This window comes from Strigops habroptila, chromosome 7 (genome assembly GCF_004027225.2).
Source record: "Strigops habroptila isolate Jane chromosome 7, bStrHab1.2.pri, whole genome shotgun sequence".
Lineage (NCBI taxonomy): Eukaryota > Metazoa > Chordata > Aves > Psittaciformes > Psittacidae > Strigops > Strigops habroptila.
Window position 1 is genome coordinate 51970842 of NC_044283.2, and position 25789 is coordinate 51996630.

Genomic DNA, 25789 nt, shown 5'->3' on the forward strand with positions numbered 1-25789 from the left:
TGTGTGGAAAGAGAGGGAGAAAGAACGAAGAAAGACAACTCAATCTCCAAACTGGAGATTTTTGATCTTCTGAACTTGACCTCCTTGATGAACAAGAGCTATCTTTGCCCCAACTTAAAATGTAAATTTATGACTCCTGAAACCCTGAAAACGTGCTCACTGAATGCATCTTTCCCGTATGTGTTCTACTGTATGAAAACAAAATCACTAAGTGAAAATGATAATAGAGGAATCTCTATCATATTTTTCACTGCACATGGACAGTGTTGCTTTCAAGGCAAATGGAGGAGCCCTTTCTTACGACCTCAGCACTGTGAAAACCATTTTTGCTGTTTAAGACACTGAACACATATGGAAATCACATACAAGAAAAACAAAACATAACAGTTTTGACAGTGTAAGTGTGAGAAATTAAGTTTTCAAAGAAAAGCTATTTAAAATTAAGCATTGCAGAACTTAAAATTACTCCGTTTTGTTGCTTTCAAAAACAAGTTTTGTTTTTTCTGTAATGCCTGTTTTCTTCTTGCTTTTAAACCACTGATGACTCTCCATGCCTGTATTAAAGGATAACAAACACGACGACCATCTATCACTTCAGGAAGCAAAACCTCTGTTCTCCTATCATTAGTAATTTAATACAGACCCCAAGAAAGCCAAAACTTCCTGGTTTCCCCTGTCAAAAGCCAACTATAGTAAGAGCAAAACAGAACAAAGAACACGCATGGAAAAGGATAAAGGTGAAGCGGCATCAGAATAAAAAAGATTTCGCAGATTTGGCAAAACATTCCCAGGCCCCTTAAGGGTCTGGAGTGGGAGTCTTTATTCAGACAACATCTAGAGTTACTCCCTTTCTTCCTTCCTTGGGCCAGTCCTATACAATTTGTTTTGCCTTATCCTTTGCAGCTTAATGGAGTTGCACTTGAAACATTAAACCTGGGGAGAAACAAGTATTACCACTTCCTGTCACTATCTGAATTTACTTCCAGTACCAGAGGTTGCCAGCACATCAGCAGCAAGACAAGCTGGCCAGGCACAGGAGTTAGAGCTGCTACTTTTCTGTGCCCCTCTGTCTGCCAGGAGCCTGACCAGCTCCAAGTGCCTTAGCTCTGAGCCAACATGGTGGAGAGGCAGGCTGGCATGGGTGGAGAATTCTGCTGCCTTCCGCGCGCAGCCTGCCCCAGAGCAATGTCTGACCTGAGACCGGAACACAGATTTTCCTGAATTTGAGGCCCAGGATGTGACATGTATATGTTTAATTCCTTCTTCTCATTGCTGGGCAAGTTGGAGAGCAACAATCAAAAAAACTCAAAACTGTTGCTGAAAAAAAATAATCAAAACTGGTGGCAAAAGGTGTAACCTCACATAGCAGTTCTGAAATGTCACCCGATGGCTGTACAAAAAGCAAAACAGACCCTGAATTAACATCCTTTCCCCATGTTTATTTTCCACTATTGACTCAGCTCTCCCATAGTTCAAATAATAGAATAGCTGGAAAGGTTTAAAGAAGGAAATACAAGATTTTGGGAAAGACACTAAAGCATCTCCATGATCAGTTCTGTGCTGATTCTGCAGCATGATGGGCTTGCAGTGTGCCCGTAAATAACAAACAAACTTGCAGAGTCTCTGAATCTCCAAAGAGAAAAAAAAAAAAGGAAAAATCAAACAAAGAAAAACCAACCAAAAAGAAAAACCAACCAACCAAAAAAAAAAACAAACCCCAAACAAAACCCCTTCAACTAAACACTGTACAAAAGACCTGCTGTGCCAGCCATTATTTCATGGACCACCTTCGGAGCTCACGTGCAATCACTTAACAGTGCCATCAGTTTCTAACTTCATGCATTAAAAAGATGAAAATACAAAAAAAATTTTGCAAAATCTAATGCATCACCTTCTTTCAGTTTATCCAAGAGAAATCCTACTCTTGCTTCCAGCCTTCCCGGATATTTTGAAGCTGAAATGTCATTTGCAGCTAGAGCCTACAAACCCAGTAGAATGGTATATTGCTGGTTTTGGACTTGACCCATCTAGCATATATTCTCAGTTGAAGGTTTGGTATTTGAAATTGTCTAAAAAGATTGCCATTATAAAGTAATTTCAATTCCCAAATTACGTGGGGTATCGTTTTGGAAACTGCAGTGATCTCAACTGCTGACAAGCTGCCATTCAAACCACTGGCAAATGAGAACTAATTTGCATACATTTCTTTTCATAATTAATTGTGACTAAATGCAGACTTATGGTACATTTTGTTTAGAAATTTTTACATTAACTTCTGAAAACTGGGGTCTATAATGAAAAATCTGATAGACAGTTGATTATGTTCATTATCAGTGCAGCTGCTCAAAATGTCTAGCCTATTACATTTTCCCCCATAATATTCTTTTCATCCAGTGTTAAGTACTGCTTTTAAAGAAGATACAATGAAGTGGTAAAAAAAATGCTCCTACATAGACATGATAGGTTCTTCTTTCCACTTCGAAGTGCAAAAAGGGGTGGGGAGGGATGTTATTCTTTAATTATCTTATTCTTGATAAATCTGTGGAAAATAGACCTCTACTAGCAGAATTTGGCTGATTCTACAGGGCCCACACCTAGAAAGGCAGAGATGTCACATAGTCCTCCATGCAAATACACAAAAAGAAAAATCCGGCTGCCATCTTTTCTTCTAAGTGAATAGCATGGTATCTGTAATGAGCAAGCACTCATATTACCCAGACCACTACAACCCATGAGCAGTTTATCTGGATATTTTGTTTTGAAAAAGGCAAAGCAACTCTCAGACATTCTTCTTCAGCTACTTGTTGAAGTGGAGGCTGGGGACAAGCACGGTTTTCACTGTATGCAGATGTCACATATGCTATACAGTTGTGACAATAGAATCATAGAATGGGTAGATTTGGAAGGGACCTTAAATATCACCTAGTTACAAACTCTGTGCCACAGGCAGGGACACCTTCCACTAGACCAGGTTGCTCAAGGCTCTGTCCAACCTGGCCTTGAACACTGCCAGGGAAGGAGCAGCCACAGCTTCTTTGAGCAAGTTTTTCCAGTGCCTTACCACTCTCACAATAAAGAACTTCTTCCTTATATCTACTCCAAATCTACCCTTTTTCAGTTTAAAGCCATTACCCCAATAAATATAGGGCTTTTATTTCCAGTGCTTTCTTAACAACAGTTTGTTCCTGCCTAACTGAGTTTCATATTAAACAATATTCCTGTTCATATTAAACAACATTCCTCAAAAATGCATACCCTCCAGGTAAACAGCAGGGAGTCCTGCAAAATGCCAACAAAACAGAGATTATGGCAAAAGTTATCAGAAACAAGCTTTTACAGAGAAGACTTCTGCTTGGAAATTTTTCTTCTAATCTTTCTAATGAAAATTATCATCTCAATCAAATTCCCTACTAGTTTTTCTGAGCACTACCCTTCCAGAAATGCTTTCCTCCCTGCCCTGCTTTGCAGAGCCCAGACTGTAATTCAGATGAGCCAGAAATAAAGCAGTTGGCCAAGAGGGAAAACAAACAAACAGACACCCCCCCCTACGCAACAGGCTTTTCCACAACAACCCAGCCTTCTGCCTGTACTTCATGTGTCATGCTGAATCACAGCAGAGCAGTGACTCACAGAGAAAACAAAATACCCCACTGCTACGCTAGAGAGATGTTATTCCCCATAGACTATGTGACGGTGATTATTCCCTACTTTGGCATGCTTTTTTCATTAAAATGCCTCATGCAGTTCTGAGGTCTCTTTTGCATGATCACTGATTACTTCTACGCAGTTTTGGAAGAGAAGCAATGCTTTGCTAATTTGAACCAAAATGGCAGATGTTTTCAAATCAGTCTTACACCAAAAACTGGAAAAAATTGATGTATTATCTATTTTTTTTCCATATCCTTCATCATACTATTAAAACAGAGGCATAAACATCTCTTTAAAAAGAAGACATCTAAATTCAGCCCAATGGCTTCTCTAAGATTACATGCACGTATAAAACCAGGCTCTCAGCAAAGCCCATCGGCCTCACACTTCAGTCTCCAAAGGCAAATGCTTTTGTTACTCTGCTGTCCTAGGCAGCTCCCAGCACATCTCTTTCCACCTGCTTTTTCTAGCCCTTAGCTATGCTGTCGGCAAAGCTGCACTGAGAAGCAGAATAGGGAACTGCATGTGATTAGAAAAAATAAACACATATCTTCTTTGCAGAGTCATTCTTTTAAAATTGGATGTGTTCCCAGGTCTGATGGAGCACATGAAGAATTCTACCAATAGAGCTGGGCATTTAGTGTGAGGGCAGCAAAAAGCTTCTGGCCTGGGAGAAGGAAGAGTGGAAAAGTGAGCAAAAGAATCTGTTTAAAATGCTGCTACTGAAAACATGCAACTCTGCCTCACACCCTGAGGTGAAACATGCTACAGTCTTCAAAAGCTTTCAGCAGACATTTCTCTAATCCCTGCATATTTACAAACTTAGCGTGCATACAAAGTAGACCACTGAAATGATGTGCTGGCAAGGCCAAGTTATTATTTTACCCCAGAGCATCTGCAAGGCTGAACCATTTCAATACCGTCAAAGGCTGGGAAATGAAGTTCTTGGAGGAGCCTGCTCCAGTGACTCTTGTCACTGCTAACTATTTCTGCCTTTGGTTTTGTATTGCTTTTGAAAAATTTAACAATGCAGTCAACAATCAAACGGCTTTATCATGCTCACCATTCCTTAAAAACTGATATTAAAGTCCTAACAAAACCCAAGAGGCTGGAGCACCACGCCTGCAGCAAATTTCTGAGTATCTACTCTATTTCTGAGGCCATCCATTGACTTTTGCCAGGCTCTTGTTAAAAGTTAGCAATTAACCAATTCTTATACACATAAGTGATCCCAGAAAGTGAGTATTAAACTTGCACTTGTGCCTATGCCTGATAGGAAGCCCTTGATGTACCTTACATAGGATAAGACACTACTAATTAACTCAGTTGTGCAAACAAACTTCCAACGTTCTTTACCAAAGCTTTTACACAAAGGAAGTGAAACAAGATGGGCATAGATCCAATCATAATTTTTCATGGTTAGCACCATGCATGCTCATAGCAACCTTGTCTGAATATGATCAAAGAACATTTCAATTCTTCATCCATCCAGTAAATCTTACGGTAACAATGACATTCCCCATCCCAGTATGGCTTAAAAAGGAAAGAGTTTTCCCCACATCTCAACGACTGCCTAAACCCACTTAGTGGCTGTCTCCCATTAAGTCAGTATTATTTGCAGAGAGAAAAGAAGCCCAGCTGACTTCTTCAAGCTTTCTGATCACTGAAAGAAGCCATTCTCGAGATGGTAAGTATCAGTGTATCTTACCAAGTCAGATACATTTCTTTTAGAAATGCCCGAGTTACTGTACTACTAGTGCATGAAATCAGTGCAATGGGTCATTGGCAAGATCAGTACAACCAGCTAAGTACAAATAAGCATTCACTAAATAAATTCAAGGCAAAAATGGATAATCTGATAAATAAAAAGGAAAACTTCTTTACTGGCTGGATCAGCTGAAAAACTGGGGGGAAAGAGAGTGGAAAATCTCACTCAGGGACAAACTAATTCCCCCTTGTTCATAACATTCCCTGAATATGACATTATTTTGGGTAAGGATTAAAGAAAAGCTTCACTTGACTCATAACTAAAAAACAATTTACACAACTAGCACTCCATTAATTATTTCTACTTTTTCACGAAATTGCATCAAACATGCAGTGTTGCATGTATGTCCTGTGAAGAACATACAACCTGAAATTTCAGAAAGGGGAAATGAAATCTCACCACTATTGCTCTTTGGTCACTTTAAGGCACAGAGAACTTGAATAAATTTCCAAGAATTACTCAAATTTCACAGTTACTTTTTACTGTGGCATTGTGCTATTGGTATTTCCAAGGATCCATAAATTTTGACAATCCACACTGCAAAATGTGTTGGATGCAAAAGGCATGCATTAAGCGTTGACTCTTAGCACCCTTGAAAATTATGCTCACCATTCTTTACATCTCTAAATGACAGGTTAGACTTGTGGTTTCAAGGTCTGGCATTTCACAGTGCTAGCCATAAGAGCCTCAAAAACTCCTACACGAAAAGAAATTTCTTGAAGAAAAACTTTATCATTTTGAAATTCAGTAGGCTGTATGTGAGCGATCACCTAAGAAATGCAGTGAGAAGCTTGTCAGACTACTGTAAGCCACAGTCATTACACTTTCTTATGTGTATTTACATCATACAAATGGCTCAAAAATTTCACAAAAGAATTTTGGCTGAATGGAGAAGATTTCATGTACTACTGAGCTGGAAAGTGCTGTTAATATGTTGCATGTACACAGAAAGCCACCTTACTGTTCTTTTCCTCATAGCATTTGGTTACAGGAAATAACTTTAAATCAGAGAAAAGTCACTCAAAACTTGCCATTATAATGAACATGTCTGATTAAGTTATTTCTTACAGTTATTTCCTGCAATTGCTTAAGAGATCTTCGTCATCTAGAAATCACTTCCCTGGTTCATGTGCATGCCTGAAATCTTCCTGACCTTCCTTTAAAATCCGCACTGCTATCTTTTAACTTCCCTTTCTGGAAATGACTGAAGAAACTTTAAAAGTTTTATTCACTGAAGAATAAACATAGTCCATCCTCTCAACAGACTGCCTTGAAGGAGGGCTCATTTACAAGCTGAGTTGGCTGTTTAGGAAAATTTGCTCCTTTTCTCAGGAAGTAAGTAGGAAGTAAGAAAAGTCAAGCAAAATTAGACGTTGCACAGCGATGGATACTTTTTTTGCCAGGGATTATCATTAGGTAAGCAATTAGTGACCTTCCAGAGCAATTAGGCACTTCTTTTAAGAGTAACATTTGCCTTTATACAATCTCAGATGACTCCAAGCTAGTCATTTGCTCACATTAAGCAGTTACATATCCCTCACACATAACCTGACAATTAAGTATCTTTCAAGTATTTCCTCTTTCTCTGAAATATGCAACTTTTCTGAATGTGAGTCAGGGGACGGACTGGATATATTTTCAGGAGGAAACATACATATTTTAGGGAGATTTTATGGTAAACAGAGCTTGGGGGGAAGAGGGGGAAGAAGGAAAAAGGGGAGGATCTAAACGTTGTTCTGGTATATAATAAGCTCTGTATATAATAACAAGATATGTTTGCAAAGCTTTTTTTTTCCACTTTTGTAAGAGAGGTTCATGAGGTGAAACCACCACTACTCACTGCCTTCAGTGCCTGGGAGTTCCAGGCATGCTCAAGTGTATGGTGCTGCTGAGAGAAAGAGGAATGATTTTAGCCCTCAGAGTCATAAGCCCATTTCTGCACAGATCAATTGTTTGCAACAGTTTGACACCTTCTTTCATAATGAGACCAAACACATTTAACGAGCACCTTCCAGACATTATTGATCTGAAGGCGCAGCACGACTTGCCCACGGAAGGTGCATGCCAGCAGCCCAGGCTGCAGTACAGACCGCTTTGTTCTCACCCCATCCCCGTGCTGTAGCAATTACAGCTCGAAAAAAGGACTAGGAAAACTCATTTCTAAAAGTCAAACCATCTGTTACCTTCCTGCTAATGTTACCAACAAGGAGGTTGATTCTAGCTGCTCTGTATCCTGGTTACTGGTAGAACCCATTGATTTACTTTCTACCTGTTACTGAACAGCTACAGGACAGCTATGTCCAAGGTGAGATTTTATATGATAACTAGAAGAGTGGATTCCTCACTTCTGCTGAGCTTGTTGGAAAAACTTAGACTTGCATGTCGCTAGCACAGGCTGAAACAGAACTGCTCCCTTCCAAAGGTTCAACAACCTCTTAACATTCCAATAGCATCTTCACCTTTCTCCTCAACAAAAATGATTTTTTAAATTAAGATTTCACTGCATACATTGTTTATTTTGCCATTTAATGTCCAGTTTTGTTACTCTGGCATCCTTGCAAGTTCTTAAGTACTTACTTAAATACTGTTCTTAAGTACTGTAACAAAAAAAAGCCAAAATCCCTCAAAATTCTCACACTGACAGAGGAGGGAACAATGTAATCACCACTGCTGTTCATGAGGAAACACAGGCCCATCCTATGATGAAAGACAAGTAGTGCTTGAGAGGTTCTTCCCCAGCTCAAGCACACCTAATGTAGTGTCTTCTGCCTGGTGTCCACAGGACTTGGTCTACAAACCAAGTCGCCTACTGCTGGAAATGGAGAAAGGCTGCAGTCAGCACCCAGGCATAACTGGGAAAAGGGAACCATTTGTTGCTTGTTTTGGTCTCCCTGTGCATTGTTAAAAGAGGGACAGTGGGCATCCCCCAGCACCCAAGGAAATCCACTCCTTTAACATACAGGAAAGAGAGTCTTCTGACTCTTTACACACACCCATGCTTAAAGGACAATCACCACTAAGCGGAAAAGAAACAGAAGAAAGTTTCCTTTAAATAGTAACAAACTAAGAGATTTGCTTACTGTCCTTCTATCCTCCCAATTACTATTACTTTTTTTAGGAATATTCTCAGTTATATTTTACTAAAAACATCAATAAAAAGAAATCATTTCAAAGATTAATTACAACTTGATGTCTTTACATTTAAGTCCATATGTGTTTCTGAAAGAATGTTACAGGCACTTGTCTGCATTTCAGCTCTTAGCAAGTCCTGTTTAACCAATGCTGTTCAAACCCTGAATTTGTTGGGAAGAACCATTCCCCAACAAAAGCTTGATAAAACAGGGCAAAAAAAGTACCTGTGTGGGGAAAATCACAATTTTTACTTACCCTGCAGAGCAATAGGTAGTGAGTTTCCCATCGCTGGCATCTTTCATTCAAAATTAAGTTAAATTAACGTAAAATTAACTTTCAAACTTAAAAAGGGGTAGGTAACTACATTTCTGAAGTACAAAAGAAATGAACTACATTCATTTCCTGACTTGCAAGAACAGAAAATAAGCAAAATGCACAGGCTTTGGTGAATAAAATTAAGTCATTTTAAGGTTCCCCAGTTATGGGTGAAAGCAAGATACAAAATAAACCAAACATGAATTTTCCTGAAAACAAGGCAAGCCTACAGACAAAAAGGCTCAATTATCTAAGCAGAACTACAAACCTCAAGCATACACTTATACTGCAAAACCAGAACAAGTCCATGTAGAGAAACCCATTCAGTGTAGTAATACTCACCTGTAGAAGTACGAGCATCCCCTGACCGTGTTGTGAGTAAAGTGTTCCTGAGTCTTCTCATTTCCAAAGTCCTCCAACGGGTCTGACCACAGGATGTCACACATAGGTCCATATGCAGGTGGTTCCTTGAATCGATCTAACTAAGAAAAATAGGAGACAAAGAAATACTAACTTCTTTCAACCATGTACCACAGAAACACTAAAGCAAAGTTACTGGTTTTCATTCCATGGGTTGGCAAACAAGGATGCAAATCAATCTATTTTTCAGTTGCAGGTTGCTCTCAGCTTTAAAGCCATGGTTTTTGAATAACAGTAAAACACTCCTTGCTAACACTGACAAAGAGGAGAAGGAACAAATACAACTGAAAATTAAGAAATACAGTGGATTCCCATTCTACATGAATTTTTGAGTGCAATTTTTTTTCTCTTTTCTACTCTTTTTTGCAAGCATTTCAGTGGACAAGAGAGAAGATGGTATTTCTGTATTTTGCGATCTTTTTAAACATCATGGCACTTGATTTATGTGAGTGAGGCACCTCAAGTTAAAAATGCAATAGTTATTACAAAGCAAGTTCCCATTTTGATTTAAATACATTTTTTCACCAAAAAAAAGTATTTAAATACCAAGGCAACATTTCTGCATTACAGCATCTTGCCATGACCTTCTTGTTGCTCTTATAACCTTAGCCCTAATTAAGCAGCTAAAAATTCCTCTTTCTGTCTGAATACTGTATTAAAAAATTCAAATTATATAGAATCATTCTGCAAATAAGACAAAGCATAGCAAAACAGCGAAATGTTAAAAATCAGTATTCCTCTGCAAGAACTCTTCAATATAAAAACAACCCTTGTTAAGATGGGTTTATGAATCAGACTTGCAGTCCAAAATATTCTCTACTCTGACCAAAAAGATCAAGTAATGATTTACTAGCACACCTAACATACCTCTCCCTCGCCCCCAAAAAAGATTCAGAAAGAACTGGTTTTAGATGTTTTCAACACTCAGTTAAAAAGTTTTAATAAGAGACCTCTACAATTCTACCTTTGTGCCCTCATCATGAAATATTCATATCATACCTACACTTCTTATTTCAGCCCTCTACCATAATTGGTAACTTTGCTTTTGTAACTATAATTCATTTAAATTAAATAACAATTCATAAATATGCAAACCCAATTCCTGCTGATTGCAAAAGATGAATTAACCTGCTAGTGGGGGGGAAGTGAAGATGTTAATGACCCTAATCTAGAATCTGAGAGCTGAACAGCTTTACTCTGCCATTACATTGTTGCAAAGCCAGCTAATTTTTAGGCAGAGAATATTTTTGCTTAATTAGATAGTGAAGCTTTACCTCAGAAATGAAACTTTACATTCAGTAATTTTTAAAAGTGCAGTTAATATCTTAATCTAATTGCTTTTTCATGTAATTACTGGCTCAATTTTTAATTTATTAAAAAAAAAAAATATTAATTTCTTAGTAGGCTATAAATTAGCCTCAAAGTATAATTTATCTTTTAGTAACTTTAAATCTCAGAAGTATATATCCATGTTTGCAAATTTCAAAATGCAAGCAAGAAATAAGAAAATCTTTTCTGCTGGAAATACTGAGAATGAATGGTTTAAATACCTCCTTTCAGAAATATCAACTGAGATTCTTTTTCAAACACCTGAAAAAAAAATTAATCCTTGATAACACGCAACAACATCAGATTACGTGAAGAGATGGCCTGACATTGTTCCCTGAACTTTCATGAGATTGGTAGAAAATTCTCAAAATATATGAGTACCACACAAGCATCACCTTCTTAAGCCTTGCTTAGACAATGTGCTAGGTACTCCAGTGCAGTACTTTTAAAAATGTGGCAGGACCTATTGAGAATGAAGCTCTTGATGCTTTTTAAGAGTTATATGTTATCTTTACTATACTCATTGCAATCATACCATTCTTTTTTATTAAATGCTTTAAGTATTGTGAGGTTTTTCTAGAGCTATTTTTATCTCTTTGCCAAAAAAGTACAGAATGCCTAACAAGGCACAAGGAATAATCAGATGGTGTGCTTACACTGCTAGTAGACAGTACTTACATCCATACCATGTATTCATTCACTTGTAATTACTTACATACATAATGCTTTTTTTTTTTTTTTTTTTTTTAGAACACGAAGATGATAAATCCTTTGTTTTATTGGATGCTGGTGATTTCCTCACCTCAACAAAATGGGACTAATTGCTTCAATGCCTTTTATGTTCTATTTAAAAAGATCTTTAAAAGGCGATAATGTCAATGTGAATGTCGAAATGATACACAAGCATCTTACACAAATGGACAACAGTGAAAAAGTATTTAAGTTTTAGATGCTGGCAATTAACTGTTCACTTATTAGACCTGAGCACTATTCAGACTTACTTTTCTGATGTCATCTAAAGTGTTGATCTCTGGAGACAAGCCACCGTGAACACACAGGAATTGTTGGTTCATCAGAGCAGCCAAGGGAAGGCAGTCGAAGGCATCCATGCAGGCATCATATACACGCTCTGAATATTTGATTTTACCTGTTAAAGATTAAGACGGTATCAGAAAGTGCCATCAATATTTAAGAGGAAAAAAGAAATGAGGAGGCTGCTTAATAACTCAATCTTGTTGTCACTGCTCTCTCTTGCATTGAAGACTGTACCAAAGCTTGCCTCATGCAAAAAATTCTGTAAGTTTATTGTTATTCACTGCTGGAAAAATTCTTCAAACTCTGAGGTGAAACTAATAAAAGTTCTGCCAAGTTTATTGTATTTTCCTAAAAAAAAAAAAACCCAACAAAAAAACCAAAAAAAACCTAACTGTAAACAAGTAATAATAAAATACCATTATAGCCTGCCATGAAATCTATACAGCAAGCCTTAAAAAGTCTGCTGAATGGTTATCATCATTATCACACAATACACTACGAAGTAATCAGAACTATAGCTCACTCCCTTATAATTAATTATCTACAGAAATACCACTATGAAATGAACAAGGTGGTACAATGAAGCTGAAATGTTAATTTACCAATACGCATATTAAACTCAGTAAACCATGAGGCCTTTGAGCCAATTAACATTTCCTTTACCCCTGATGCAGATGTATTGCAAGAGCTTCAGCTTACAGTGCCACAGAAGAAAGTACAAAGCTTCATTGTGCAGGTGAAGGTCTGCATCTAATGAGCTTTTATGTGTCACTGAATCCTTTCTTGCAACACAGAAAGGAATTCCTACAAAAAGAGCACACCGAAAAGTTCAAGCCTACTTACAGGGTAAATGTGAAAATGCTATACTTGGAGGGAAAAAAACAATCAAAAATACAAATTCCTTGCATTTTTCCCCTTCTGCAGATGAGACGGGGTAAGATGCCACCTCCTCCACTAGTGACAGAGACCTGTCGCAGAGGTGCCAGAGCCAGTGTACTGGCAGGTTTTGACTGCCAGGCTGCTGCGTGGGGCAGCAAACTGTCAGCCACTGCAAAAAGTAGCGGTTTTTACCAAGAGCACTGAGGCCCAGATGGTCCTGCAGTAGCCTCGCGCTGCCTCCCAGGCCAGGCTGGCTGGCAAGCTGAAGTGACTCAAATACCTGCAGCACCAAGTAATGACACCCCTGGGTTTGTATAGGTCATTACCTGCTGCAGGGTGTCTAACCTCTTCCTGTCTCCAACACTGAGACACCCTCCCCAGCCCCTGCAAGATGCTCCCTCCCAGGGTATGGCAATTACACTTTAACGACAGTTAACAAGAAAAGTACATTTAGAATTGCCAACGGTAAACAGCATCAAATACTCACAAAATAACAAATCAAGCTGTTGAAAAGGGAGTTAAGAGTAGAAATGTTAAGGCAGACTTACATTCTTGCTTAAATGTGAAATATTCTGTTAAATGTCTACATTCATGATTCCCACGAAGTAAAAACAGTGTTTTGGGGTAAAGGATTTTCAAGGCCCACAAGTACAGCACACACTGCAAACCAGAAACAAAGAAAGATATAATTCATAATTAATGACCTAATTCACTTATGTTCCCCCCACCAAAAAACCTAGAAGAGAAAGTATTGTGTGTGAAACATTTATTTTCAATGGGTCAACTTTGTCCTTTTTTCACACATTACATGCAAACATTTCTCTGCACTTTAACCTGGACGGGCTGAAACCAGAATCAGTATAGACAGATAGAGCTTTTTCGCTTTTGCTAAGTGGTATCTCCCTGTTCAACCACACACTGCTTTCAGTGACCCGGTTATCAAGAGGTACTTCCTGTGCATCTCTAAAATGAAGTGCACATTCTCCACCTGGCAGGTTAGGTAGAAACCCGCCATGGAAACAATTTCACCAGAAGATCTGCGTTTCCTGGGTTAAGGAAAAGTTAAGTTAGAACAACTTAACCCACACTTCAGGAAATACCTTAGCTTCCAGTATTACACAGTTTTAATGTGAATGCTTGTTCATTTTTCACTTACCATTGTTCTGTACAAACAATCAAGGAAAAAAACACACAAAACTTTTGTATTAAATGAAATTACTACCAAGTCTCCATAAAGCCTTTTATCTCTCAAGAAGATTTCAATTTGAGATGACATTTCTTCTAGACATGTTTTTAAAGATAAAATAGAAGACTCAGAGGCTAATCTCTGCTCAGACCTCCTGAAACCATCTGATTAAAATAGTTGTTTTGAAAAATAAAACTGACATGGCAATGATACCAAAGCATTATGACACTCTTGCAAATGAGTAAACTTGCAAACTTCATGGAAGATTTATCCTTTGTGCAAGATAAACTTTCCCAGGTACCTGGCTGACAAACTCACAGCTCCAAAGAAGCTCATGGAAATCAGACCCATTCATCCCATGAGATGAGGCCGCCATCTCCAAGAATGTTGTGCAGACCACAACAGTCTCTCAAAACATGAGCTAGAAAATGAAACTATTTCTCCTCCAACCCTTTCTTTCTTAAATATCCATGAACTGCAGAACTGTTGCACAGAAACAAAAGGTGTCAAGCCCTCACGCTTTCATTTGCAAATACCTCCTAACTCTCCTCTTTGTTCTGTTGACAAACATTATTTACTGTATTTAATTTAATAATCAGTAGATTGGAAATACAGAATGCACTCCTAACCATGGTTTCTGCTTAGAGCAAAATCAGCATTTTGTCAATGTAATGTCTCTTACTTTGTACAATATAAATTCCTTTCTAGAATTTAGAATGTCTTGATAAACAGCATAATTATGATAATCATGTCTCAACATTTTGATTTTTTCTCCCTTATTTGCTACAAAAGTCCTCATCTTAGAAAAAAAGGAAAGAAAAAAGGATGCAACATCTTTATATTGGTGCTAAACCTTACTCTATCCATAGATAATTACACAGCAGCAAGGGTTTTATCTACTACTACTGTTTGTCTTGAATTTATTACATGTAAATGTCTGGATGCTCTGCCTGCACACTGTAATTTCTGTTCTTCTCCTCAGAGGTTCTAGAGCCAGGTAAAAGAGCAGGAAAGTACAGGCAGCATCCTTCAGGACTGGCAAAATTAATCCTCCCCATTGGAAACACACGGAAAACCTCCCAGCTCACAGCACCTCTTCCACCTCCCAGGTACTATTGCCACTGCAGGAAGTGAGAAGTCAGAACACCAGGTAGATCACACTGACATAATCCAGCATAGAATTATGGCGTTAGGTCACAGGAATTATCTGATGTGGCCCGAGACTACTGCAAAGAGTTTGCCTGGGGAAAGCTGCCTCTCTCTGTGCAAGCTCCAGCATACGTGGGCTGAGGATTTAACTTCCATGGAGAAGGAAGCCTGTACTTTTGCACATCACCAGCGCAATTCTCCAGCTCTTTGCTGATGACTTCTTCATTCCTCCAAGAATTCCCAGAACCTTCCACTTCTTTGAAATTCCTGGCTAATGCAAAAATTTGATGTAAATGTTGTGAGACAAGAAGTTCAAAGTGACATCTCCATCCATGCAAGAAAAATTCCAGCTTTCAAAGTTGTATCTAAGTTACCTTAGAGCTTCTAATCCTGCTAAAGCACCTTACAATTTAGAGAAGCACAATGATTAGTGCTTAGATGAAATGCTTCATTAAAAAAAAAAAAAAAAAAGTGGTTTACATTTCCCTTATAACTAAGTTTTTCATTTTCATAAAGCCTTGGCGAGATTGAAATGAGCACTAGGCACTTAAAATACCATCCAGATTTGGGTAGCACGGAAAAGAAAGAAAGCTGGAAGTTTTATCTTTTTGGCATTTGGTACTTGCTTGTGGGCAGATCTCTTCACATTTGCTTATCATAGATTTCTTTTTTCTATGCTTCCTTTGAAGCATTCGTTAGAAACAGAGAAGATAACAGAGGATCAATGCAGTCCAGAAAGTTCTGTGCTTTCCTGCCACTATTCAAGTAATAAGTCCCCCGTTCACATTTTGTGTTGTTTGTAGTGGTACCATATCGAAGGCTTACTTTGCTTAAATAACTCCTTTAATTTTCTCCCTTTTCTGTTCAGTTGTCCAGTGATGTAGTATCATAATAGTAAACGAGAACTAATAAGCAGCTGTTTTTTGCAAACTAAACAGCAAATACGAGCGTGACAGTTTTTCATGGCTTTGCAACTTTCAGTTGTTTACATATAAAAAACTTATGTCTAAACAACATATCATGAGTAAACATTCTGGTTTGGTTTTTCTTTTCCTAATGCTGCATTTCATAATTCTTACTGAAGTAAAAAGATTCCATAATTTGCCCTTGTTGGAAATCTGAGCTTACAATCTTCAATTAGTTGGTAATACTGCTTCCCAATAGCAAAATTTTAAAATCTCTTTTTACCCCTCCAACTTTTTCATCAGGAATATACTACTACATATCAGTTCTGCTCTAACTCTATGTAAAAGGCACAGCAGAGACCTTGCAATCTGGACATCTCTAAAGCATTTTTTGGCATGTCTCATTTCATACTATCAAAAAAGGAAAAAAAAGTTACATCTCTTAAATGCCAGCCATCAAACTGCAACTCTCCTTACTTGCTTAATGTCTTTCAGCTGTTGAAATAGCAGATAAGTTTATAACAAAGAGAGAATCTGCCTACCTCCCAGCTCCTATAGTCAAGCTGTTTTCCTGCTGAGGCTCTGGCAGCCTAAGCATCAGAAAGAAAAGGTCTGTGCAATTAAGCACTGCGTAAGCCAAAGGCACATATTTTCAAAATGGACTTTGGATTTAACCCCACTGTTGCATGCTGAATTTGAGCCTTCGCACAATTTGACATCTCAGCACCTCCTGAAAAGGAAGGGCGAAAGCCCCAGACCTCTTGCACACATCTCAACTTAAGCGCTCAAAACAAGCAACCTTGAAAAAAACCATTGCCACTAGATTGCATCTACAGCAACACCTGTAACACAGCACTTTGTTCTGGGTGCTCTTGCTCTGATCAATGCCAGGAAGCAAGAAATGCAGCTCGCTGTTAGCTGTGTGGCTTTGTATGGGTAACAAAAGTCCATCTCTCCCTCCACATGACTGATGGCATCAGGCACTTCCCGAGCAACTGACATTAAGTGTGAATAAAAGCAAGGTAATTCATACTCCAAAGGATAATTTGAGCTAAGGTCTCTACTGATGCTCTGTGAACTGTGGGATGGTATACTGGCATAACTCCCTTACTCTGTAGCTCACACACACCACACCTAAATACAAAAATTGCATTACTTTATCTGCATTGAAATAATTATATCATCACAATACCTAGTACAGGTTCAGCTTTCTAAAATGGAGTAATTATCCCAATGGAAACTGTGTATATGTATATACATATTTTTTTTCTATTTTTTTTTAACACACATAACTGCATTCACACTGCTGGCATGACTATTTATTAGCGCTTTATTTCAGAGACAAATAAAGATACATTGCATCTGTAACAAAATACAAGAGATACAAGTTATTGCCTTTTCTGAGCTACCATCCCTTGAGCACAGGAAAATTCTGAACACTAGTGAAAATCAATAAAAAAAATTGTATTGTCTTCACTATAACCCAGATTTCCTTCTTTTTTCCCCAACTTTCAGGCATAAAAGACGATCTCTTCTCTTAAGGTTCTGCTGCAGAATAGGGACAACAAAGTAGTGCTACTTGCATGAACCAGATCTTCAGTGACAACTTACTGCCTTTGCCACAACTTTTTTGCCAGTGCGTTCTTATTTCACTTGGGTTTTGTGCTTCTAACACTAGTGTTCATGTACATACAGGTTCCGTATTAAAAAATTAAAAAGGCCACTGCTGTGGGAACAGACTTCTTGTGGAGTATCAGTGAATCCATTCCTTGCGGTCAGGGTCTTAGCTGTTTCTAAAATGTTCAAGAACCTTGTTCTGATCATTCAACTTCTGTTTATTTTTCAATAAACATTTGCTGAATATTCCCAAGCTGCTTTAGGGTCTTGTTTTGCTACCTGCATCACACTTTGGTTATTGCAAGACTCTCTTCTAGTTAGTCTCTGAGATAATTTTATTAAAGGCAATCACCAAAACACTGGTACTTGCCGTGTGCTCTTTTCTAAGCGTTTACACCACATCACTCTATTTCAACCTTTGAAAGGACCTCGAAATATCCAAAAAGGAAGGACCAATTCTTCACCCAAAAAGTGGATAGAAAATTCTATTTTTTATATGTCCCTCTAACTTTTATAGCTAGTACTTTCTAAACAGGTACCCAAGTGCTGGCTCCTCCCTCTTCTCACTGGACCTTGTATCTTGGCCCCAGCTGTTTTCTGGGAAGATGGGTCTCTCAGAGAGATGGAAGCAGTGGCAGGGGGGAAACAGCAGGAGCGACCTCCAGGGCACCATCCCGTGTTCTCTCCCTGCCGCCATAAGGGGATCTTGGCATCTAATATATACAAAAATAATCTGAATTTGCTCGATTTCTGAATATTCACAGCTCTGAGGAGCACAGCCCGGCCAAAATGAGATCTTAAAAGATGCAAATTCTTGCTGCAGAGAAACGTATTTGCTACTGTTATATAGAAGGGAAAGGAAATTTAGGATTATTAAGGTATTAGGATTTTCTTTGCTCTGAGAGAAGTGAAAAAAATCAACTGACTTCACCAATGACCTATTACTGACCAGCCAAAACTATTTTAAATCAAACTGTTTATGGGGAAACATTAATGCATGAGAGCAAAGGAGGAAACTGAAAAGTGTTTATTTTTCCAACAAAGGCCTAGAAAGTGCATGGAGACTTGAGAGATAATAAACACATAATTTCACCAGCATTAACTTCACCCACAATTCACTAACATGAACTTATTTAATTATTTTCTTGGGTTAATAATTTCTAACAGTTCACTGAGTTCAGACGCATCTCAAGCACTTGATGCTTTTTTAATTGATGTGAGGTCTGATGATCGAATTCCAGACTCACCCCAAACACCTCATTTAGTTCTTGCTGGAAATACCACAAAAAGAGTTTCTTCTGGAATTTCTGTCTTTGTGTTTGGGAAATGAAGATGTATGCATGTTTTAAACCATAAAACACAATTCCATCTTTATTAGTTTTGAACATTGGTTTAATTCTGCATATCTTAACTACCTGGTCTGTAAAAAATGATCACTGTACCTTATACTCCATTGACATTTAAGCCTGTACTTTTTTATGTGAGATTGAGCAGAAAATAATCCCAAAAGTTCAAATTCTTCACAATGAGGGTGGTAAAATACTGGCACAGGTTGCCCAGAGAGGTGGTAGATGTCCCATCCCTGGAGACATCCATGGCCAGGCTGGATGTGGTTCTGGGAAACCTGATCTAATTGACGATGTTCCTGCTCATTCCAGGGGGGTTGGACTAGATGACCTTTGAGGGTCCCATCCAACCCAAACCATTCTAAGATTCTGTAATATTATTAATCCATATAGTCAGTATTTACTCTGTAATTTTCCCAAGACTATGATGAAAAGCAGTCTATATGTATACTTCCCCCTATACCACATGGCATTTACGTCTGCCTTTCAGAAGAGTTTTCAGACTCAGGATTAAGTCATTCTTCCTTACAACCCATTCCTGCAGAACCATTTTAATATTCTTTGGATTTAAAAATAGCCCTCTGTTTTGATCATTTGGGTTTCTTTTCTCCATGACAATAAAACTTGTTTAAAAGTGGGAACTGAGGGGTTTCTACTCTGGAGTCAACCCCTTGGAACAGTGCACAAGCACAACAGGGAAATGTTATCAGTCATGGAGCTGAGGAAACAAGTGCGCCTTATCAGATATTGCAACTTGCAGAAATTTGTTATTCTAAGAGAATAAATGCTTAGGCTCTGCCAAAAGGTCAAATGGAAAAGAGAGTACAGCTATAGAATTAAGATTTGGTCTGTGACAAGAAACCTCGTCTCATTCTACCTACAATTTTGACATTTGTTTGATCTGGTGCAATTCCTTTATCGGTCTCTCATCCTGTGATACCTTGCCTAGAACTAATTTTAAAGGCACAAAACACACACACCCCTCACGCCCTTTTGAAGCCATGGAGCTAGCTCTGGTAAAAATGGAGCACACACATGAAGGATTGAGTCCTTGGATCAAAAGCTCCATGGGGCAAGGACTGTAATTTCTGCTGAGTGCCTTATACAAATACTTTTCTCTTTTTCCCTCTGCATTATCAAATGCCTTCCACCTACCTTACGCAATTTCTTCCTCTGTTCTTAATGATAATAGCTTACATTATATAGTACCTTTCATCCAGAAGATTCCCAAATGCTTTGCTTTGCAGCCCACAGACAAGGATTATCTCGCCCACTACCAGAACTCAGCTAGGTTTAAGCTCAATGGTATCACTTTTACACTAGATATCACATGGCAATCAAAGGGATTTTTTTAAAAAAGCTTATATTACTCATGATTAGTACCTTGGACCAGCTACTTAATTCTTTTGAAAAGACCCCAGAGCTGCAAGGCTCATGCCTACATAGTAGAAAGGCGAGCCAACAGATTGATGGAATAAAGATCACTGTGTGACTGACATGGTAGAAGTGTGCATTGAGATCATGCTAGGACTGTTTACCACCATGATCTCTCCAACACAAAGTGCTGGCAAGAGCTGGTGCCTGCTAGATGTGCTCAGGGCCCCTTCTCCATCCCCTCCCCTCCCCAACATGCCAAGTTGCATTCCTCACCATTTTCCTTTCCTTGTCATTACTTATTGTTCTGAGTTCATATCTGAACGCATAGCTCTACATCCAATACACTTACGAAACAGAAATCTGCCTTTCCTTTCAAAGGCATTCTTTAATCAAGGTGACAGGTGGCAAGTTATGTGGCCAAAAAAGTACTGCTGTTTTGAGAACCTTACACACAAAAAAGAATAATACAAGCGACAACTCTGATATTTCCTAGGTGGAAAAAACAGCACAAGCCAGTACTGCTTCCAGTGAAAAGGTAGTGTTCCAGAATGGAAAAACTAAATTCAAATGTAATTTGCTAAATACGTGTGTGCAGGTTGCTAAATGAGGAATTTTAAGGAGCTTGTTCCCCACCCATAAGCTATTTTGCTTTGTGTTATATGGCTTGCTATTGTGTTTAATTGGTAATAGCCCTGGAGTAGATTTTGGCAAACTGTCAGACAAGCACTTGAAAGCTGAAGCAAATCCACTTGTTTTATTTCTTACATTAAAAACATATACAGAAATGCAGACAAAACTCTCCTCTTCTAGATACAACTTGGCTTGGTCAAAATCTACAGGAGATGCAAACTAGGTCATTGCAACTGAAAAATGGTAGCTCAAGATTGAGCTGCACAATGGTTTAAGCCTGTAAAGTCATCCCCCATACTCCCAACCTTCCTCAAGCAATCTGACGTGGTAATCCACAGCTCATCATGGATCAGAGAAAGGAGGAAGCAGGCACACATAGCTCAAAAAACCCCACGATCAAGGTGCTGACTTCAGTAAGAGACTAAGAAAGAACCTTGAAATTCATAAGTTTTTAGAGCATTTGCACTTGGAACAGCATATTTCTACTTGGAAAATGTGTCAAAAGATTCTGTTAACATATTAAGTTTTAAAATGAACTAATGAATCAAAAGTAGTTTTACTGAATCTTCTTTTTAAGAAACTTCTCTTCATCCTATAAATACAACACTGGCAAGACAATGCACTGATCCATTTTACAAACACATTATAAATAACTTGGCAGCTTGGGTTTACATATTTTTACATCAGTATGGCAATGGCATACTAAAATGTGGCATGTAGAATAAAACAGCAGTATATGTACTCTTGCATTTTGCCATCATACCTAGTCACAGATACACAGCCATTTATTAGAGGACCTATATTGCTTCTAACAGGTAATGGGTATTCTCCCCTGACTCGGAGGGAGTTAAAAGTCTGAGCTTTTCAGAGAAAGGAGCCAAGCTGTGGCTCTAAAGGTACTGCAGAGGTTTCTGATTGTTAATGACTAGATCAGCTATGACCTGGGTGAACAAAACCAGGTGAGGCTTTATTTGGTAATTGTGCACCTCATCTGTCAGTTTGTAAAACCAAGCAGCAACACAGAAGAAATAGTGCAGCTTGTTTTATAAGCACTGGAACAAAGGATTTGTGCTTGGTATTTGACTCGCTTCTAGTCAAAGGTGAGCAGGTTGGAGAGGACACTGTTTCGTTTGCAAGCCAACTAAAGATGCTGTCAATTTGACCTCCACATTCTACCAACCTGATACAGTGCATCACTTCTCTGTGGATTCATGTGCTGCATCAAAAGTCACAGACCATGCACTCCTGCATACCATACCTAAACAGAACTCATTCATTCTCTCCAGCACAGCATGTTATCTGCATGCTTTTTGTTCCATTTACCCCCTATCTAGTCCTTCAATTTTCACAAAATTTTGCATCCAGGACACTCAGATCAAATAAGCCTAGAAGCCAAACTAAACTGCTAGTTGTTCATTTCTTTTTCTATTATGTCTCTTTTCTAATAGCACATGCCTATTCATCCTATTTAGCTTGCGCAAGCTGCAGAGCAGACCGCCTTCTGTGCTGGATTTGGATGGCCACTGATTAGCACCAAGGTCCATTCTCTGTCAGTTTTACAGCACAGATACCATGGGATTTAGCTGGATATCAAGCAATCTTTATGGAAACACCAACAGTGACATTGATGTGGACTTCTTTTGCTCACAAGTGGTATCTCTGAAAAGCTTCAGTATTCCTGAACTGGTTAAATTATGATGCTAAATATACACAATAGGCTGCAGGCAGTTTTGTAGCGAAAAACAGAAATAAGAAACTTACTTCAATGCTGAAGTACCCTCTGTCCACGTAGTCCCCCAGGAAGAGATACCGCGTGTTGGCAGGAGAACCTCCCACTTCAAACAGTTTCATCAAGTCAAAGAACTGACCATGGATGTCTCCACAAACTAGAAGAGAAGAATAGCAATGTTCAGATTCACCACGTGAAGATCATTTTGGGCAAAGACATTCTGAAGTCACTGTCTTATAAGCAAAGAAATGTGTTATGTCAGTTTTGTGCATCATCCTCTAGTTAAACGACCAGTGAGAGCTGGCAGCTGGTCAGCAGAAGCTGGTTTTCTATGACATGCATCCATATATGTGCGTGCAAAAGACTACCAACTAACTAAAGGAGAGCCATCAGGCAAATCTGACCTATAATTATTTTCATAGCTATCTCCATTCCTTCTACTGCCCAGCAGAACACACAGTACTGGCAGGAGTAGTAAGACAAACCAAAGACATCCTGAAAAACAGAACATGTTCAAGCAAGGTTACTCTTTTTTTTTTTTGTTTGTTTGACATCACTCTTTTATTTCTCCTAGTATTAAACCCAGACGAACCCTAACAGGCTTTCCATACAATGCAAAGTCTGCCTGTCTTGTGTATGCCACTGGCTAAACTGACAAATTTCTGACTTCTAGTTTCTGCATAGGAAAATAGCCTGCTTGCTTTCCCAAAACATGCCTTTCACAAGAGGACACTTGTTTTTCATGCTTTAACCTCTACCATTTTATTTACCCTCATATAATTATGATTTGTTTCACTGCATTGCAACGAAGTCAATCTAATCAGCAGCTTCCCTAGCAAGAGCAACCCCAATAAACATAACGGAGCACAAATGATGTACAGCTGGGGCTGAGTGGGGATACCACGTCGTGTGCCTTAGAGTTAAGAGATTGGCCCAACTATCTTATGAAATTGCAAACTCACTGTGGTGGGTGATTTTAAGCACCTGCAAGAAGTGATGCTTTTGGAGGACTCCATGGAAGCTTAAGTAACAGTGCTGTGTCAAAAGCTGCTTTGTTTTGCCTTGCTTTGTTTCCCCTACCCAAGGGAAGAGGAGAACTCGCTGTCACCACCACCCCAGTTTAGGTCTTTTCTGGCAATGACCCTTTAACAAAGAAAATGTTAACAACCCTGACTGTTACTGAGGTCAGTTTAGAGTGGTTCTTACTTCAATGACTCGCCAAAAAAAATTTTAAAAATTCTGATTTTCAAACTGGGAGAGTGATTACAAACAAACTGAATAAACCAAGGGTCCAAGATAAACCTCATCTTGCAATAGCAGCACAGATTCAGTAGACTTCATAGAATCATAGAATCATAGAATCGTAAGGGTTGGAAAGGACCTTAAGATCATCTAGTTCCAACCCCCCTGCCATGGGCAGGGACACCTTGCCCTAAACCATGTGGCTCAAGGCTCTGTCCAACCTGGTCTTGAACACCGCCAGGGATGGAGCATCCACAACCTCCCTGGGCAACCCATTCCAGTGCTTCACCACCCTCACTGTAAAGAACTTCTTCCTTATATCTAATCTAAACTTCCTCTGTTTAAGTCTGAACCCATTACCCCTTGTCCTACCACTACAGTCCCTAAGGAAGAGTCCCTCCCCAGCATCCTTATAGACCCCCTTCAGATACTGGAAGGCTGCTATGAGGTCACTACGCAGCCTTCTCTTCTCCAGGCTGAACAGCCCCAACTTTCTCAGCCTGTCTTCATATGGGAGGTGCTCCAGCCCTCTTATCATCCTCGTGGCCCTCCTCTGGACTCGCTCCAACAGCTCCATGTCCTTTTTATGTTGAGGACACCAGAACTGTACGCAGTACTCCAAGTGGGGTCTCACAAGAGCAGAGTAGAGGGGCACGATCACCTCCTTCGACCTGCTGGTCACGCTTCTTTTGATGCAGCCCAGGATACAGTTGGCTTTCTGGGCTGCAAGTGCACACTGCCGGCTCATGTTAAGCTTTTCGTCAACCAACACTCCCAAGTCCTTTTCTGCAGGGCTGCTCTGAATCTCTTCTCTGCCCAGCCTGTAGCAGTGCCTGGGGTTGCCCCGACCCAGGTGTAGGACCTTGCACTTGCCTTGGTTAAACTTCATAAGGTTGGCATCGGCCCACCTCACAAGCGTGTCAAGGTCCCTCTGGATGGCATCCCTTCCCTCCAGCGTATCAACCGAACCACACAGCTTGGTGTCATCGGCAAACTTGCTGAGGGCGCACTCAATTCCACTGTCCATGTCACAAACAAAGATGTTGAACAGGACCGGTCCCAACACCGATCCCTGAGGGACACCACTCGTTACAGGTTTCCAACTGGACATCGAGCCATTTACCACAACTCTTTGCGTGCGGCCATCAAGCCAGTTTTTTATCCACTGAATGGTCCATCTATCAAATTGATGTCTCTCCAATTTAGAGACAAGGATGTCATGTGGGACAGTGTCGAATGCTTTGCACAAGTCCAGGTAGATGACATCAACTGCTCTGCCGCTGTCCATCAGTTCCGTGGCTCCATCATAGAAGGCCACCAAATTGGTCAGGCAGGATTTCCCCTTAGTGAAGCCATGTTGGCTGTCACCAACCACCTCGTTGTTTTTCATGTGCCTTAGCATGTTTTCCAGGAGAAACTGTTCCAAGATTTTGCCAGGCACAGAGGTGAGACTGACTGGTCTGTAGTTCCCCGGGTCTTCCACCTTCCCCTTCTTGAAAATGGGGGTTATATTACCCTTCTTCCAGTCATTGGGAACTTCACCTGACTGCCAGGATTTTTCGAATATGATGGACAGTGGCTTAGCAACTTCATTCGCCAGCTCCTTCAGGACCCGTGGATGGATTTCGTCAGGTCCCATGGACTTGTGCACGTTCAGGTTCTTAAGATGGTCTCGAACCTGATCCTCTCCTACAGTGGGCCTAAGGTCTTCGTTCTCACAGTCCCTGCATTTGCTTTCCAAGACTTGGGTTGTGTGGTCAGAGCATTTGCTGGTGAAGACTGAGGCAAAGAAGTCATTAAGAACCTCAGCCTTCTCCAAATCCATGGTAGCCAGTTCTCCTGATAGCTTCTGGAGAGGGCCTACATTGTCCCTAGCCTGTCTTTTATTTGCTACGTATCTATAGAATCCTTTCCTGTTATCTTTTACATCCCTTGCCAAACTTAATTCTAGCTGGGCCTTAGCTTTCCTAACCTGGTCCCTAGCTTCTCGGGCAATGCTCCTGTATTCTTCCCAGGCCGCCTGTCCTTGCTTCCACCTTCTATAAGCTTCTTTTTTCCCTCTAAGTTTCCTCAGCAGCTCCT

The 25789-nt window shown here is 39.6% G+C and overlaps 1 protein-coding gene across 2 annotated transcripts in view; it reads right to left on the reverse strand.

The window, feature by feature from the left end:
• The window catches only part of PPP3CA (protein phosphatase 3 catalytic subunit alpha), a 187861-nt gene that overhangs the window by 34988 nt on the left and 127084 nt on the right, over positions 1 to 25789 (reverse strand). For both annotated transcript variants that reach the window (XM_030491535.1, XM_030491536.1), the window contains exons 3-6: positions 22498 to 22622; positions 13075 to 13186; positions 11614 to 11759; positions 9206 to 9345 (exon numbers count right to left, since the gene is read on the reverse strand). In XM_030491535.1, coding sequence (XP_030347395.1) covers positions 9206 to 9345; positions 11614 to 11759; positions 13075 to 13186; positions 22498 to 22622 — 523 coding nt within the window. The remainder of the gene's footprint in view (positions 1 to 9205; positions 9346 to 11613; positions 11760 to 13074; positions 13187 to 22497; positions 22623 to 25789) is intronic.